This window comes from Daphnia pulicaria, chromosome 10 (assembly GCF_021234035.1).
Source record: "Daphnia pulicaria isolate SC F1-1A chromosome 10, SC_F0-13Bv2, whole genome shotgun sequence".
NCBI lineage: Eukaryota > Metazoa > Arthropoda > Branchiopoda > Diplostraca > Daphniidae > Daphnia > Daphnia pulicaria.
This window is the reverse complement of record NC_060922.1, coordinates 5,160,311-5,176,736: the sequence shown is the minus strand read 5'-3', so window position 1 is coordinate 5,176,736 and position 16,426 is coordinate 5,160,311. Positions and strand designations below refer to the sequence as shown.

Below are 16,426 nucleotides of genomic sequence, written 5' to 3'. Positions count from 1 at the left end.
CTGGTTCTTCCGTTGAAATAGTATTCCGTTTTGAAGCAACTCTCGGCCGTTTCGCGGCTGGTTCAGGCGCATTACCAGTTTTTGTCGATGGGTTTTCAGCACTTTTCTTTCCTCTTTTTTTTTAGCCAGTGGTGGATTTTTAGTATTTGATTTTTCTGTATTTTTAGTTGGTGGTTTCGTTTTTTATCAGTTTTTTCCGACAAGGATTCGGGCTCTTGTAAATAATTATCCGAATCGAAATTTGTGCTCACTTCTTTCTTCTTTTCAACTGGTGTTTGATACAACATAAATTTTTCAATAAAAAAAAACTTTGAAAACTTTGAGGATTAAATTTACTACGTTTAGTAGCAGGTTTTCTTTGAAAGAACCTTTTAGTTGGAGCTCTTGGTCTTTTAAGAATAAAATTCAATAAAGCAGTATTGAAACAGAAAGACTAGAGTGATCACAATTTTTACCTGCTATTACTAAGATTGTAAACAATTAGATTTTGTTACAAGTTTTAGAATTAGTGTTGATGCATTTTATATTTACCATCTTGTTTTCATCATTTACTTTCTTCTAATTATTACAACGAAATCAAACACAATTGTGACAAACCCATAATCTTACTGATTAACACTTTATTTGCTTTATCAACCAAGATTGTAACATTCAATTTTATAAGATTGAAACTGGCCTGTTGCTTATTCAACCAAGATAATAACACAGTGTTATTGTATGTTTGGCGCAGAAGGTTTCTTGATCACGCAATTTTCGATTGAATTATTCCTAGCCCTAGGACATGTAAGATCAGGTGGTCTCAATTTTATACTGTGTGGATGAGATGTGAGTGAGATATGACATGACAGACGAATTCACGAACAACACATTGAATTGTAACACCAAGTACAACAGCTTAAAGCACACCTTTCACCATCTCCTCATTACAGCATCTCCATCAACAGCTTGAACATCAATGAACATCAAAACCAGAGATGGTCGAAACCTATAGAGAAACAGAAAGATTTATCACAAATAAGACAAAGTGCTGAATGACAGGAATAAAGTTAAAAGGTAATATGCAAAGACGGTAAAGGTAGCAGCAGTATAGACCTTATTCTGATCCAAAGGTATGGGTCAAGCCGACCCCTTTGCGTCGCGTTGCAGTGTGAAGGGGTGCCGTGAACAGGAGATTTTATTTTGTCCCATGTGGCATGGGACGAATGTGGGACGAATGTGCCCGCGGGAAGAAAAGGGAGGAAAGGAAAGTCTGGTCCCCTCTTTTCTTCATTCTTTCCTTTCCTCCCTATTCTTCCCTCGGGCACGATTAACCAGAAAAGCCTAGTCCCATGCCACATGGGGGGAGCCAAAATAAAATCTCCTGTTCACGGCACCCCTTCAGACTGCAACGCGACGCAAAGGGGTCGGCTTGACCCATACATTTGGATCAGAATAAGGTCTATATGATATTTCGTCAACAATCTGGAATCACCAACAGATGCAATAGACAGGGCACATGGACGAATGACAAGCTGCCTTGTCCTCATTGTGGAAGCATTATTATACTATCGTCTGTTGTGATGCTGCAGTGGTGGCTTTTTAGTTAATAAGACGTTATTTGTACGCACGAGTACTTCCGGTTTCAAGAATTATCCTGAAATCAGTCAGAAAATGAGAAAAGTCAGGAAAAATCTTGATTTTGACAAAATTCTGGATTTCGTTTAAATTACATTTAATTGACCCCAAATTTCATGGAGATCACGAATATTTGGTTTATTTTGTCGGCAGCTCAATGGTTAAGGCGCTATCTTCTACTTCCGGTATACTTCCGGAAAATTTGCATGAAACTAGCAAGTGAGCTTTGTTCTCTGTAGAGTTCTAAGGATTGAATGCTAGGTTTTACCAAACAAAAATGGGCTTTTCAAGTTTTGTGAATTGTGAGTGTCTTAAGACCAGTCCTTCGAATATTGAGTTTTGAGATGTGCCAAATAGATGGCGTGTTGTTGATTGTGTCAGTTATGAGCTTATGGCGGTGTGCTGTCAACTGTCAAGCTATCTTTTCTTCGAAAATTACCGATGAATTCTTAGGGAAAATGAAAGTGATTAAAGAAATCTTAAAGAAAATGATTGTTTAAAAAACAAAAACAATGGGGTGTTCTCAGTAGCCAAAAAAACTCACCATTGTTGGTTTTTTAAACAACCATCTTCTTAACTACCAAACACGATCGCTATTTGCACCAGTAGACTAGATGCAAAATTCGACAGGAGTTGTTGAGTTAGAAAAATTTGTAACTTGACTAACGCAGATTTTCGCAAAACTAAACCATCGCTTTTTGTCTTATTGCCGCAGCGGTGGTGGCGGGTTGTGTTTAACTCGTACAGAAGAAATACGTCTTGTACCGGACGGTCTGTTTGTTGAATTTTTTGTTCATATAAAAAATAAAATGAATATTGGTACATACAATATATTTATTTTTATTTATTAAATACATTGCATTGTTAAGGTATTACATTGGTTTATGGGGTTTAGGGTATAAATTTAGAGGTTGGTAGGTGTGGGGTTTGAAGAATGGGAAGGTATAAGTTTGTGGGGTTTGCAAATTAGTTGGTAGGGATATGTTTGTAGGGTTATAGATTAACTGATTTTTTATCTAAACTTGAGATATCCTCCTCCATCTCCAACATCCTCCACTTTTCTTTCCCAACCCCGAAAACATGTTTATTTTTTGTTTGACAAAAACATCCCAAACTTGTTTTTACTGCTTCTTAACTTTTAACGATGATAAACTGCATAGTCTCGATGACAATTTAACAAAATAATGATGCAATTTCGGTAACACGAAACCAGCACCAAGGAACGGCCAATTGAACTTGTGTATGTAGAAAGATCTTTCAGCAGCATAGGCTGCAACAACGTGCCACATCGGACAGCAACTACGCGAATATAAACGATCAACCTATAACCAAAAAGAAAGGAATTAATTTTTCAGAATTAATGGAAATACTGCCTGAAAAGATAAAATAAATGTCACTTTATGTTATTTACAAGAGTTAAGCCTAATAATAATTTTACCATTAAGAAAAGTGTACCATGTCAAATTCAACAGTCTGGCTGAAGTAATCTACATGTGAATTAGACTTGAATGAAGAAGAAAATGACAGGTACACGTAGCAAGAGGAACACCCTATATCAGCTGGCTGCATCAAATCCATGTGTAATTTGGGCAGCAACAAAGAAGCTCAAATTCCACCATGGTGTTAATCCAATTAAAAAAAAAACTCAATTACTATCAAGCAACAATTTCTCAAATGACAAAACAAAAATGATCGAAGTTGAGTTAAACTACAAAATCCTTCAGAATAAATGTTGCAAAGGAACCTAAAGTTGGCAAGCTTTTCCAAGGTTCAATTTCCACAACTGAAATAAATTAAATGGAATTAGATGGCAACAGCAACTACATAAACCTTTAACAAAAATGAAATTCATCTTTTGTATCAATGGAAATGCTGTATAAAAATAAAAAATAATCAAATATCATTCAACCAAGCAATCCAACATAATTACTTTTATGAATGTAACAAAGAAATCAACAGTTGGCAAGCTTATGAAAAGAGTCTTAACTGAAAAGTCAACAAAACTAAAGTCCAAGAGCTAGTCATCAACAAAGTAAATGTGTAGCCTTACTTTAAAAAAGTTTACCAACATAATTACTTTAAATTGTTCTTTTTCTGCATGTGATGAAAGTTACAACTGGTACAGGTAGCAAGCCTGCAACCGCAAGAGGAACACCTTTCGCCAGCTAACTGCAACAAATCCATGTGCATATTGGACTGCAATGAAGAAGCTCAGACTTCACCAGGCTGTTAAATAGAAAAATAAAAACTCAATCACTATCAGAAACAAGGTCACAAGGTCGTCAAATAAAAATGTGTTACCTTGAATGTTGATCAACACTTTTACCTGCTTTTACTGTTCTAAAGTATTTCTGCATAAAAGGAAACGTAAAGCCGGTGAATGCAGCAAGAGACGACATTTTGGAAAATTGTACAGCAGTTACAGCCTTCCAGGCCACATGGTCAGATGGAATTGCAAAGTATAAATTGTACGCTATGTTACCTGTAAATTCACCACACAAAAAATTAACATTGACCTTAAAGAATACAAGCTGAAATTACCTTATGACGAAAAATGTCAGGAAAAAGTGTACCCTGTAATGACTAACTAACGTATAATCGTATATACGTTAAAGAAAAGACAAGAACGACGGACTAGCACTAACGCAAACCTGCACTAACGTCATGTCAATCAACGAAATCCACGCGTGATGCGTGACGTGAATGAAGCAGTCGACAGACGACATATGAAATGGGATTCCATAGAGCAGTATGAAATTCCCTCACTAGGTGTCTTGCCTCGCCGAATCGTCGTCTGCTCCAAACCTACGTACGGACGTACGGGAATAGAGAATATAATACTTTTTATTATATTATGTGATTTATATTCAAAATTTCTATTTGGAACAGTTAAAGTAATTTTTACCGTCCGTTGAGAAATCGAAGCATTGTTTCGTTGAATGATAACTCAGAATGGTAGACAGAGGAGTCTACACTCTGAGAGGTTGGCTCGCTTTTGTGTCATTTTTAGATTTTGCTCAAGCTCTTCGTTCTTGGTTTGACAAGGATGTTTTCTTGGGGTCTTATTACAAAAACTACAATTCTTCAACTAACATTACAGACCTTGAAAATCGTAAGCAAATTCTAATCCTTTACTTACAGTTCTCCCCATTAGGGTTTAGATTTTATTACATTTCAATGGATTCTTAGTTCTTTGGAGTTCATTTATTTTAACAGCCAGTATTCCACACTAATACTATTTCATTCTGATGTCTGATAACTTCATTTACATAGTACCTCTACCATCCTCAAGTGCAAGACTCTTGATAGCTTACTCCATTCAAAATGGAAGCATTCTTTTACTTAGTGCCTTTTGCATTCACCACTGGTCGTAAGTTAAAATTGAAATTTGCAACTACTCTTTATTCTGATTTCGTTAATTTTTTTTTTCAGGATGGCAGTAATGGCAATGTTTTCCCTTTGTAAATATTGACATAATTAACTAATATGTGTGTAATTAAAATTTTTATACATTTCATCTTTAGTATTGAAAATTGTGTACCTGATGCTGGAAGCATTGAAGTTTAAGAGTACTCCATTCAATTTTCATATTATTTTCCCTGTTATAGTAGATGGTAATATCTATTTCTTTGAATAATTTTACTTTACCAAGCAATAATGCATAATTTGTAATATTTACTTACTTTTTTAGGCATTACATTTATTGCACTAACCTTTTCACCAAAATTGCTAAAGAAAGAGATATTAAATGACCAAGAAAATGAAGAAATCTTGAAACTTTGCAACGGAAAACCGATCTACTTACCGTCAAAGAAGAAGAAACACTTTAACTGAAGCGCTGAATGTTAAATTTGTGTTTTAAAAAACTTATCTAGTCAATACAAAGGACGTCATGGCCATCAGATGTTAAGTAAACCACTGTTTGTTCAATTACCGTTTTATTTAAGATATTTGAATTGCAATAGAATAACTTCAAACGATGTATTTTTTATTTTATTTTTTTTTTTTACCTTCGCGCTGACTCGAGTACAACAGAGGTGAGGGGTTTCGGTCGAGCGGAGAGGGATGTCAAAACAAAGAAAAAAGTCACAGACCACTTTTGCGAATTGGAGAGCACCGATAAGTAAATATGTATAGCTGACACTAAAGTCGAAAGGGAAAAAAAATTTAGATAGCTAATAAAACCACAACACAAATACCAGTTGAAGTACATAAAAAAATGTCTTCAGGGCGATAGGGATTGACACGCACGCGAAACAAGTGTTTCCAAACTTACGGAAACAAGAATCAAATAAAAAGTGGAAAAATGAATAAATAAATAATACAGGTGTGTTTTTAGCAGCAGCAGAAGTGACCCGATTATCACATAGCAGCTGGCGTTTTTCCCTATAGCCCCTCTAATAACGCATTTGACATCATCCATCGGGGAAAAGGAAGAACGCAACAAAGTATATAATTATAAATTGAACAAGAAATGATAAAAAGTCATGATTGCGAAGGTTTTGAGGGGGCTACAACCGGCGAATGGAATAGAGTCGGCCCAAACGAAACAAGCTCAATGGTTACAAAAAAAAAATAATGCATCATTAGATAGTAAAAATCGTCGATATCGATTTCAGTTTTGAGGGTGGTAGAGCAGGGGGAAGGGCATTGACTAGCGTGAATGAAAAAGAGACTAGAAATCATTTATAAAACCCAGACATCAGTGCTGTGAACTAGAACTTGTAAATTGCGTGATGAAAAGCTGCCATGGTTCGGCATAAAGGGGAGAATTTTTCAAAGGATTCGGCGTTCAGCGGCGGCTGTAAGAGGTGCCGTCACGAAACGAGACGGGGCGATAGCGGCGCAGCCTGGAGAAAATACAACAAAATTTAGATTAATCGAGTCTCAGTATTTCATCCATATTAACGTGTTATTTACCTGGCGTCGAGCTCGCGAAGAGTGGGCGGATTGCCTGTAGGTGGGTGAGGGGTGTAATGAAAAGGAAAGCGACTCGTCGACGGCACCAGCGATGGCGACGATCGGACGCGGCTGATTTCGTAGGTGCTGTTTAAAGCTGTTAAACCGCCTACAGACGATGACTGCGGAGACGGCCTAGACCGGGTATCCAAATACGATGGATGCGACGAGTAGGCGGTGTCCGGGGCTGTGGCGACGCTACTCCGGTGGCGCATAGTGGGCGAGTGATGAACAACAGTTAATCCAGTCATGTCGCTACTTTGAGGACGATGAGATCGCCGTCGCTCGAATTGCAAATTGAGCTGCGAGTTATCCGAGACGTACTTTTCGACTCCTTGTCTTTTCCGGCGGCCGCTGGAAGTTTCATCGTCTCGATCATAGCGAAGACCTTTGCCAGCCGAAGCTGTTGCATCGCCACCGCTCGCCTCTTCTTCCTCTCCGCCAGTCTGCGCGGCCGACGAGGTCATTTGTGACAGATAGCCCGACACTAGGCGGACGGCATGGGAACGTTCCTCTTGAGAGTAACGTCGCTGCTGCAGATGCTGTTGCGAAGGTAATTCGGCAGGCGGTGGAGAATGGCGAGGAGTCCGCATCCGGCTGGAGGCTTGAAAGGCGGCACTCAAGTCGTTCAAGTTGATGACAGATATTTTCCGGCGTTCCTCGTCCAGCTGCTCACTCAAGACCGGGTAATCTTGTTGAGTCCGTTTATTGCCCTCTTCATCATCAGCGTCACCTTCTTCGCCGTCATTGTTCTTCCGTACTTCCTTATTTTCCTCTTCTTCTTCATCCTCATCTTCATCCTCTTCTTCGTCTTCTTCCTCATCTTCTTCGGTCTCTCCCTCGACATCGCGGCCTCGACGTCGACCATCTTCTCTGTTTCCATCTCGATTAGGACCGAGATCGACCAAAGTGGGAGTTTCCAAATGCGGAGGGACTGGCGGCACGACGGTGCCGATTCGCCGCTGTTGCTGCGGGGATTTGGAGCCTCGGGCCGACGATAGCCTCGAGGTTTTCTCAGGAGAATGGAGCGATTCGTTATCATCGTCTTGAGTGATTGACTTAACTTCAAGTCTCTCCGTTTCCGGCTCCGCAAGTCCGCCAGCTTGTCCCAGCATAATCGTTTTGGACGTCCCGGCATTCATTGTTGTACCGGGTAAAGCTGTTCGGAAAGTATCTTCATCTCCGTTGGGTTGAGCGTCGTAGAAAACAGTCGCTTCTTCGACAGCTGGTGCGGGGACCAGCGCAGGCGTGACGGCCGACTGAGAGACGGAAGCCGCGCTTTTCTCGGCAGACGTTTCAATGCTGGGCGCCGTAGCTACGTAAAGGGCTGGGACATTACACGGCTGATCGGTCGTGTGATCTCCGTGAGAACGAGAAGTAGACGGATCCACCATGCGGATTTCCAATCGGCCGGCGACGGCGGCAGTCTGTGATGAGTCATTTTGAAAATCCGATTGCAATTGTAACAGGGCGGCGCTCGTTTGGCATAGCATGCGTGCCGGAAGGCTGAATTTGCGCTCCACTTCATCGGCAGAAGGATCAATTTCTTTGGTGGCTGACGTCGATGCGGCTGCACCCTGCTTAACGGCAACGTTCCTCATCACGTCAACAGCGTAGACACAGTCGTCAAAAGCCGCCTGCTGCAATCGAGGCGGTTCTAGCCCTGGACGGATGTGCGAAGACAGTTGAGGATTGCTCCAGGTTCGTGGCAATCCCTCCCTATTCAACCGAAGAAGTGATGGATGAAAAATTGTAGCGGAATCAATATAAAAGTGATCTTTGCTTACCTATTCAAAATGGCTTGCATCGTATCGGCTCCTTCAACATCCAGTCCATCGAGAGTCGAACCCTTAACTAGTTGAGACTCGTCGCTTTTCAGACGTTCAGGTGGTCTCTTGGACCTCCTGGGCAATGTGGTAGCACACATAGTCGTTTGCCCCGACTGATTGTTGTTGTTGTTCTGATTGTTGTCGGGTGATCGTTCGTTGAAATATTGCATGGCTGATTCCATAGCCATCGCTTGCTCGTTTAAATTATTAGGGCTGATGGCTCGCAACATGACTGGCGAAGTAGGGGACGATCCATAGCCAAACATTTGCTGCTGCAGCATGGCCACTCCTAGCCGGGCCAAGGCAGGCAAATGTTCGGGGCTCTGTAAATGTTCTCCTTGAAGTTCGTCGTCCGTCTCCTCCGAATCGTCGAATTGTGATTTCCACTGCGATGCCAGAGTTAACCCTACCATTTTAAAAATAACAAATAATCATTAGTTATGTTGTCTATTGTTGCACCAGGTAGTTCTTTACCTCCGCCAGCTCTTGTCATTTGCTGAAGGGCAGAAACGTTGTCGTCATCCATCACGGCACACTGAGTGTAAGACGTATCCCTATCGCGTTCCCGGTCGCGCTCCTTCATCTCCTTAGTGACACGTACTCCTCGACTACTACCCGGACTGTGGTTGTGAGCGTGCATGCTATGAAAGCGCCTCAGATTGGTGCGTCCTCGGACGCCCTTGTCGGCACCCAAAGGTGATCCTAATCCCATTCCTCCAGCGCTAACTACGCCAGGAGACACGCCGCCACCACCACCCATCCTGGCAACATTCGAAGCTGCTTGTGCGTCGTCGACGTCGGCCGGCGTGCTGGGCGATTGAGGGACACTGTGCGACGGACCGAAATTGGGACGTGGAGATCTAGCGGTCACCAGAACGGCCGGCATCGAAGCTGAAATCGCAAGCGGAGTAAAACCGTTATCCGTTTCCACTAATCCAGCACCCGATTCTTGACGAGCGGCTGCTTCTCGACTATTTTCCGTGTCCACCAGCGAATCAGGGGTGGCGGCTTCCGCAACCAGTGCCCGTCGCGCTTGTCTATCGTGAGCGAGTGGTGGCGGAACAACGGCGTCGGCTCCCCCTTCCAACTTTCGCTTCTTGGGTGATTTGTCTTGGGCATTGACTTGTGCGCTTTGTCCATTGACAGCGACCGGGGATTTCGATCCATCACCATTCGTCCCTCCTTCCTTATCGGTTGAAACAACCTGTGCGGTTTGCAACGGAGTCCTCCTATCCACGACGGGCGGCATGGCAGCCGAGGCAGCCACTGCCATATCGCTCGGATGCATGTTCTCTTGATTATTCAATCCAATACTAGCGGCCAGTGGATCTTCACCCAGATTATCGGTCGTGACATTGGCAGTGCCTGGATTGGTGATGATGCGCTGCTGGGGCTTGGATGGCACGGCAGCCGAAGAAGAAGACGTGGTCACCGACTGTGGCGCCTCCGCAAGCTTTTCCCAATCGTAAGGATCGCAATCTCGGACGCCGCGCCGCTTCATGCAGCGTTCCAACACTCCGGCAAGCATCTAAACATCCCAAAATACACCATCAAGACACTTGAAAAGGCACGTTTTTTTGGCATACTCTTACCAAATAATCTGGCTTATCGACGTACTGCAACGACTGAATGTGTTCCAGGAAACTCCTGAAATCTGACGGCAAATGCTTCAAGAGCAACCGATGATCATAGCGCTCCTTCATTAAGCCCACCTGGAAGTCAATAAAGAAAATAAAGTATGTGGATCATTTTGGATTGAACGTTCAAAAATTCAATCAACTTTTTGGGTGATTAGATTTATACCTGCTCTTTATCTTTGATTTTTCTCCACGGAAGTTGTCCGTTAACAAACTCGACCAGCATATAAAAGAGAGACCACAAGTCATCGTGTCGGCCCATTTCCTGTTGGGCGAAATTGATTTGTCAGTTAATCAATAAATATCGATTCAATTCATCAAACGTAATATAATGGAATTACTTTGTTTTTATGGGCGTTGATCGAGGCGTAACGAACGGTGCCTCGGAAACCTGCAGCTGATCGGGCCGGTCTGACATCTCCCGACGCCGTCGTGTACTGGCGAGCCAGACCAAAATCCAGCATGAAAACCCGTCGGCCCGTGTGCTGCACACGGCCCATAGCGAAGTTGGACTAAAAACCAAATTGGAAATGTAGAAAGACCAATACGTCAGTCCAATATGGTTCAAAATACATTTGAAATTGACAATCGATTATGCTTACAGGTTTGATATCGCGATGGAGGAAGCCGACTTCATGGATACTTTCTATGGCTTTGAGTATTTGTAAACCCAGTCGGAGGCTGGTCGATAAGGAGAAGGCTCCTCTGGGCTGGGCTCGCCGCAACTCGGCAAGGTTTCGACCCTGTAGCTGCATCACGACGTAGTTAAACCGATCGTTGCGACCGCATCCGATGAAGCGGCAGACGTGCTCTTTACCTGCAAGACACACATCACATAAAAGTAATCATCCGGAAGAACAACAGCCCAGAAAATGAAAACAACCAAAAGAAAAATAGAGAAGCGTGTGACGCATCACAGGGGAAGATCTTATTATCCAGCGAGACGTGACAAGACACAGCGCGTGTCATAAAATACAGTCGCATATTTCCAGCGTCGTAAGTTAACTAGAACGACACGCCCTGTCGTGTGTGTATGTACAAGTCATATTTACAAGCGACAGAAAGGAAGCCAGGGTGGTCTCCACTAATGAAATCATAAATTTGGAAAAATGAAGACAACGAGATGGAGCGGGCGTGAATATAAAAAAATAAGTAGTAAAGGGAGGGAGGAAAAAGTGTACGTTATCCGCAACAAGCAGGATCGATTTAGTTGCCCACAATAGCCTGTAAACTACATCATTAGGCAGAGTACCTTTGAGCGCCACACACTACTCCAGTCTCGTCTTATACTAACCCTATTTAGGCCAATTTAGAACTGCGGATTATACGAACCTTGGAGTCGCTTTAGGACGGCCACTTCCATCTTCAAAACTTGTTTGGGCTGCTTGGCCGATTCCAGCTTGAGAGCCACCAGTTCACGCGTCACCAAATCCACTCCTTCGTAGATCTCTCCGAAACCACCGCCGCCAATCTTGCGCACCTGGAGAGCATGACCGAGGGAATATTGCGTGATTAATTTAAGTTTCAATTCAGTAAGCGTTCCGCCCAATATACTACTTGGCAGCGGCAAATTGTATTCCTAAGAAAAACAAAAAAAGTAGAACTAATGTTGATCCCGGTGACACACTCACACACACACGACCTCCCCTGAGTTGTTATGAAGACAGATTCAGTCAGAACTTTCATCCAAAGTTCTGGCACGGCATCTTTTCCCATTTTTCTCGCCGGCTATATCCAGTACTCGCGGCCTCATTAGCGCTAATGAGTGTGTGCGATTTTCACAGTTTCATTACGCCGAGAAGGCGCACGGTGTGGAAAGGAGACAAGAGAAAATCCCAGACTAGAGCGGGCGTGACGATGGGTGAAAGAAACCGGGACGCAAGCGCACCAACTTTTTAGATTTCTTCATACCATTTTTTTGTTTTGTTTTGTTTTTGTTGTTTGTCCCTAAAGTATCGATTAACTCAAAGCTAACGTGAGACAAATTTGGGTTTCGAAATGTTTGAGATGTCTACTGCGTCTACTATGCCGCCCCGCCCGTGAGTAATGTATATATTTGGGTTACTTGATGTTGACGTATGGCTCAAGGAGCGAGCCCGTTGCAGAAACCCAAACACACACACAAAAAAAAAGGAAGGAAAAAAATGTCTAATGCAAGTAATAAAAATAAGGTCAGTAGACATTTTGATTAGACGAAACGGTTACATTACAGAAAGAAAAGATCGAATTGTGCCCAGGACCCAAGGGGGAGCCGGTGCCAAGTTTTTGCGCATGGAAGCACAACTAGTGCGGAACACATATTTACAATCAAAAGAAAACAAAAGAACCAGATGACTAACCTCTTTCTCAATTTTCCTGATACTAAAACTATACCTGCACACGATTTCGTGTAGGGAGGGAGAGACAAAGAGGAGGAGAAAGTGAGAAATCCGATGCAACAATGTTACATGTTGCGCTCATCCTCCAATCAAGCGTCACGCTAATTGTCACGCTGGGCGACTGGATTTGCCGGTGCCCGTGTGACCTCATTAGCAGAGAGAGACCCACACACACACACACACACGCACGCACAAAGGAGCTGAAATTAGGAAAACGGCTCGCAAAAGAGTCTGCGAAGAGTCGCCAAACCTGATTTGCCAAAAACTGGGTCAAGTTCGACAGGAACGTCTTTTCCTCGTTTCGCAATCGTTTTTCATTTTTGAAAAACAACAATGCCAGCAAAAAGCTCGACCGGAGTGGGGGAGGGGAGGGTGTTTGGCAAATGTTATTTCTCTTTTCTTTTTTTATTTTTGCATGCGCTAAACAAACACGTTGTCGTCTTTTTAGGGAACCTCGTAGATCGAGTTCATCACCGTGCGTCAATGTAGGCGCAGCACTACTACCCCCGGACAGCTGTCTGGATGGGACGAGGGTTAGACGGGAGTGTTCCCAATTTATTTTAACTGACTGTGTGACTAGCCACAGGACGTTGGTGGTGGCGACGAAAGCCACGTGCTGTTGGTAAAACTGTCCTCCTCTCACTGTCCCGTTCCCTTAATTATGCAGAATCGAGACCGGAAGGTCGGCCCAAAACGACAACCCAAAAAGTAACTGCGTCTTTCATCCCCCCCAAGTCGTCATCGAAGCCCTTTTTCCTCTTCTGCAAGTCAAACTACGTATGCAAATTGAGTTGGATGATCAATTGGGTGGTTCTTGTTCTGGAAAGGCTTCAAAGATTGAGAGCTTAAACCGAGCACACAGCAGTGTAGAAATCGTTTTAAATGGCCGGCATGTATATATTTTGTTTCTTTTTCTTCCTGTTTTTGCTTACCTAACGTCGATAGGAAAATCGTAAAAAATAAAAGTAGGAGAGAAGAAAAAATAACGTACCACTTTCCAGCGCTCTTTGACAACATGTCCGGGTTGGAGTAGGTCTTCCGTGGCCATGGTGATGTGTCCGTTGGTTTGCTTAGCAGGGCGTGCTACACATGGAAGTTGCAGGAGATTTGGTCTCTTGGGTTTGCGCGTTTCCACCAAACTGGCGGCACTTTGACTCTTTTGGCTATTTCGCTCGTCGCTGCTGTGATCGGCGTCGTCGTCGTCGCTGCTACTCGACGAGCTGCTATTACTGCTATGCAAACGTAGGGCTGAGGTTGTTGAGGCTGCGACTGCTGGGCGTCGACCGGCACGAACGCAACCGCTGCTGCTCGACTGCGAAAAGCCGTTGACTAGGAGGGAGAATGCCGAGATTTTGATGCCGCCCAGTCCTGTGGCGGAAACTGCGACCGATCTGACGGATGATACTGTCGCCTCGTCAACAGCTAGCGCCGCTACGTCTAAGCAGGGACTGGGTTCCGCCGAACTAGCAACAACAAGAAAACATAAAAAATGTGAAGGGAAACCAATAAAAGCCGGGCATACCCCTCACCGAAAAACAGGGGGTTGCAGACGGGACTAGTACTACTGACGGTTCTGTGTGGGCGGCAAGCGTAATACATGAGACAATGGAGCATTGTCACGCCGTACCACCGTACTGCACCGGGAAACAGTCAAAACGCGTTACAGCCAACCAGCTGCGACTGATTTATAACCACTACACAACAAACAACTGCGTTACCAACAATCAGTTGGCGCCCGAATTTTTACAATGGAGAGAAAAAGGAAACGAATGCGAGAAAATGGCGCTTTTCTACTGCTAGCAAACGCCATTCAAAACTATCAAAGCATCTGTAAAGCACCGAAAAAATAAGGGGGGTAGAGGTGGACTGGGGGCATAAAAAAGCCGAAGAATACGACGAGAGACAGGGGGCCGCCCCGAGAGATATTTTCAGATCGCGGTCATCAGCTTCAACAAACAATCACGACAAAAGAGAAAACGAGACGTTCATGTTTGCTGCTGCTCAACGGGCATATAGCCAACAACACGCACGCACTCACGCAAGCAAGCAAGCAAACACACACACACAGTTTGAATTAGATAGAGTCCTGTTGGTATAAATACATCATTTGAAAGAGACGAGCGCCAATTCCAGCTTCGACCAGAGATTTCAGTGGCTAACTTTGTCGACTCAACTTCCTACTATTATTCAACCTTGAAATGTGTGTACAAGCGCGACCTTTTCAACGGGGGAAAAAAGAAGGAGAGACAGAGAAAAACGGCCCAGGCAAACTGGTTCTGTTGGGATGTTTGGATCGATCAGAACAGTGGCGAAACGTAGGATTCAAGGTGTGTTTGCGAGCGATTCCTATACGTGCAATATAGTATAGTTGGGGAAGTCCGAAGATGTATACACACATAAAAAGCCACACCACCGGTCCTATTTTTAGTCGACGAGATCGTACCGCCGAGACAGATACTGTCTCTGCCACTTTTTGCCCAATGCTCCACCTTCCTTACTGACTCAAATTCACTAGCTCTTTGAGACTGATTGAATCCTGCTATCACTCGACACCCCTTGGTTTTTCTTGCTGAACAAGGGCAACTGCGCTAGGAAGGGAGACATTGTGGCTACTGGAAAGTGAGAAAACGCAATACTCCATCACCCACTTGACTCTGCTCAATCCACAATTATGTTAACCTGGAAATGTAACAAAATTTAGGTTGGATCTGCTGGTTATGTTCACTTCACTAACTCCCAAACACTTTTGTAACCAACATGAATGAATAATGGGATAATCCCGGCCATACCCACTTGAGACCAGCCGTCATACCCCAGACAAAAAAATCAGTCAATGATAGAAAACCCCAGTAGTTCGCCCTCCAACAAAGCACGTATACACAGCCCAGATCGTTGGCTAAATCGATTTTTCTCCAACAAGCTCAAATTGCTCAATCACACGGGACTTTCTTCGAGGAAAAGAAAACCTTATTAGTAACCCAAAGCAAATCTATTTCAGCTTTTCTTACCAGTAGTTTGGCAGAAATCTATAGAACAGTTGAACGCCATATTTGTCGACACATTCGGACTGCGGCTGAGCAGAGCAGACGAAACAAAATTTGTTGGAAGGGGTTGGGTAACGCATAAAATCGATGATGCTAAGCTATCGATATGTAGTCTAAATCGATTTATAATTTCATACGAAATCCGGTCAACGACTTTCTGAGCTGTTTCCGTGAATGGGAACTGACCAAGGCAATTAAATAAAACGTTGAAGATAAAAATATTGTGATTTACCACTGCATTATCTCCCAGCGCATATCGGCTGCTTGCGGGCGACTAGGAGATTGAATGTAATTCGCCAGCGCGCGCACTCCGGAAATCGACTTTCTTTTTGTTTTCACCTCTCGATAATAAATGTGTTGTGGTAGCTAGCTGTTGATATATTCCCAATAATAAATCGACGTCGATTCCCCCACACTGTGCGAACTGCGGAACTTTGCTTTTCGAAACGATATGCAGTTTTTATTGCTCGTGGACTAAAAGAAGGAGCTTTAAGTGATCGAGCCAGCTCCGCTAGCCAGATCCTTACAGACTGAACGCCCGCTATGCTTGAGCCGGTCTCTTGAATACGGCCTCGCTAGTTCTTTTTAGTTTTTTCTTGGCGCTCAACACGTCACGACAACCCGAAGAGCTTGTTTTGTTTTCTCCGTCTATACTACTACCCCTTAATTCTCTTACTGTAGCATTTTGTGCTACAGTTGGCGTAAATGAAAACTAGAGTTCCTTATGTGACGGTTTTATTTAGACCCGAGTGCAGCAATTTCAATGATCGTCTGGAAACGGTCCATGTGCAGTTCGTCACTCAACGTCCGCTCTGTTTAGTTAACCACCTGCCGCCAGATACGTAATTATACGTACATATACCTACGGTTTGTACAGACCACGCAAAAGGGATGTCTTTTCTTGTAAATAATAAATACTCGTCGTGCGATCTCTGTACATTTCGTAATCTAATAATAGCACTAGA

General features: G+C 43.4%; 3 protein-coding genes and 1 long non-coding RNA gene across 11 annotated transcripts in view; 2 read left to right on the top strand and 2 right to left on the bottom strand.

The window, feature by feature from the left end:
* Positions 1–16,426, top strand: part of LOC124314826 (LIM domain only protein 3-like) — a 347,499-nt gene that overhangs the window by 311,175 nt on the left and 19,898 nt on the right. The window lies entirely within an intron of this gene.
* Positions 2,444–4,330, bottom strand: LOC124314936. 4 transcript variants are annotated; one of them, XR_006911386.1, is made up of 5 exons: positions 4,156–4,330; positions 3,941–4,096; positions 3,692–3,840; positions 3,070–3,397; positions 2,444–2,936 (listed from the first exon to the last, which is right to left on the bottom strand). It is a non-coding gene; the product is annotated as an uncharacterized LOC124314936 (long non-coding RNA). The 4 variants fall into 4 exon arrangements; XR_006911388.1 differs by lacking the exons at positions 2,444–2,936; positions 3,070–3,397 and adding an exon at positions 3,418–3,444; XR_006911387.1 differs by lacking the exons at positions 2,444–2,936; positions 3,070–3,397 and having other exon boundaries at positions 3,455–3,840; positions 3,916–4,096.
* On the top strand, positions 4,420–5,594 carry LOC124314842. 2 transcript variants are annotated; one of them, XM_046780238.1, is made up of 5 exons: positions 4,420–4,597; positions 4,888–4,984; positions 5,047–5,075; positions 5,139–5,228; positions 5,306–5,594. In XM_046780238.1, the coding sequence occupies exons 1-5, from the start codon at positions 4,567–4,569 to the stop codon at positions 5,446–5,448; spliced, it is 390 nt and encodes a 129-aa protein (XP_046636194.1). In that variant the 5' UTR covers positions 4,420–4,566; the 3' UTR covers positions 5,449–5,594. The 2 variants fall into 2 exon arrangements, with proteins under 2 accessions (XP_046636194.1, XP_046636193.1); XM_046780237.1 differs by having other exon boundaries at positions 4,423–4,726.
* LOC124314618 (tau-tubulin kinase homolog Asator-like) lies at positions 5,582–16,012 on the bottom strand. Of its 4 annotated transcripts, none has more exons than XM_046779840.1 (11): positions 15,694–16,012; positions 13,409–13,880; positions 11,372–11,519; positions 10,642–10,856; positions 10,381–10,551; positions 10,206–10,304; positions 9,995–10,114; positions 8,877–9,930; positions 8,361–8,808; positions 6,535–8,292; positions 5,582–6,464 (listed from the first exon to the last, which is right to left on the bottom strand). In XM_046779840.1, exons 1-11 carry the CDS (start codon positions 15,714–15,716, stop codon positions 6,407–6,409), a joined length of 4,566 nt encoding a protein of 1,521 aa, XP_046635796.1. In that variant the 5' UTR covers positions 15,717–16,012; the 3' UTR covers positions 5,582–6,406. The 4 variants fall into 4 exon arrangements, with proteins under 4 accessions (XP_046635796.1, XP_046635794.1, XP_046635797.1 ...); XM_046779838.1 differs by lacking the exon at positions 15,694–16,012 and adding an exon at positions 15,426–15,568; XM_046779841.1 differs by lacking the exon at positions 15,694–16,012 and adding an exon at positions 14,520–15,186.

What these genes read in the sequence shown, in the direction of transcription:
- LOC124314842 (XM_046780237.1), top strand. Translation starts at nt 4,567, where the DNA reads ATGGTAGACAGAGGAGTCTACACTCTGAGAGGTTGGCTCGCTTTTGTG. An exon ending in CATTACAGACCTTGAAAATC is followed by an intron (nt 4,727 to 4,887) that starts GTAAGCAAATTC and finishes TCATTTACATAG; the next exon opens with TACCTCTACCATCCTCAAGT. An exon ending in TTTTGCATTCACCACTGGTC is followed by an intron (nt 4,985 to 5,046) that starts GTAAGTTAAAAT and finishes TTTTTTTTTCAG; the next exon opens with GATGGCAGTAATGGCAATGT.
- LOC124314618 (XM_046779838.1), bottom strand. Translation starts at nt 15,541, where the DNA reads ATGCGTTACCCAACCCCTTCCAACAAATTTTGTTTCGTCTGCTCTGCT. An exon ending in AGATTTCTGCCAAACTACTG is followed by an intron (nt 13,881 to 15,425) that starts GTAAGAAAAGCT and finishes TGTTGTTGCTAG; the next exon opens with TTCGGCGGAACCCAGTCCCT. An exon ending in CGTCCTAAAGCGACTCCAAG is followed by an intron (nt 10,857 to 11,371) that starts GTTCGTATAATC and finishes TGTGTCTTGCAG; the next exon opens with GTAAAGAGCACGTCTGCCGC.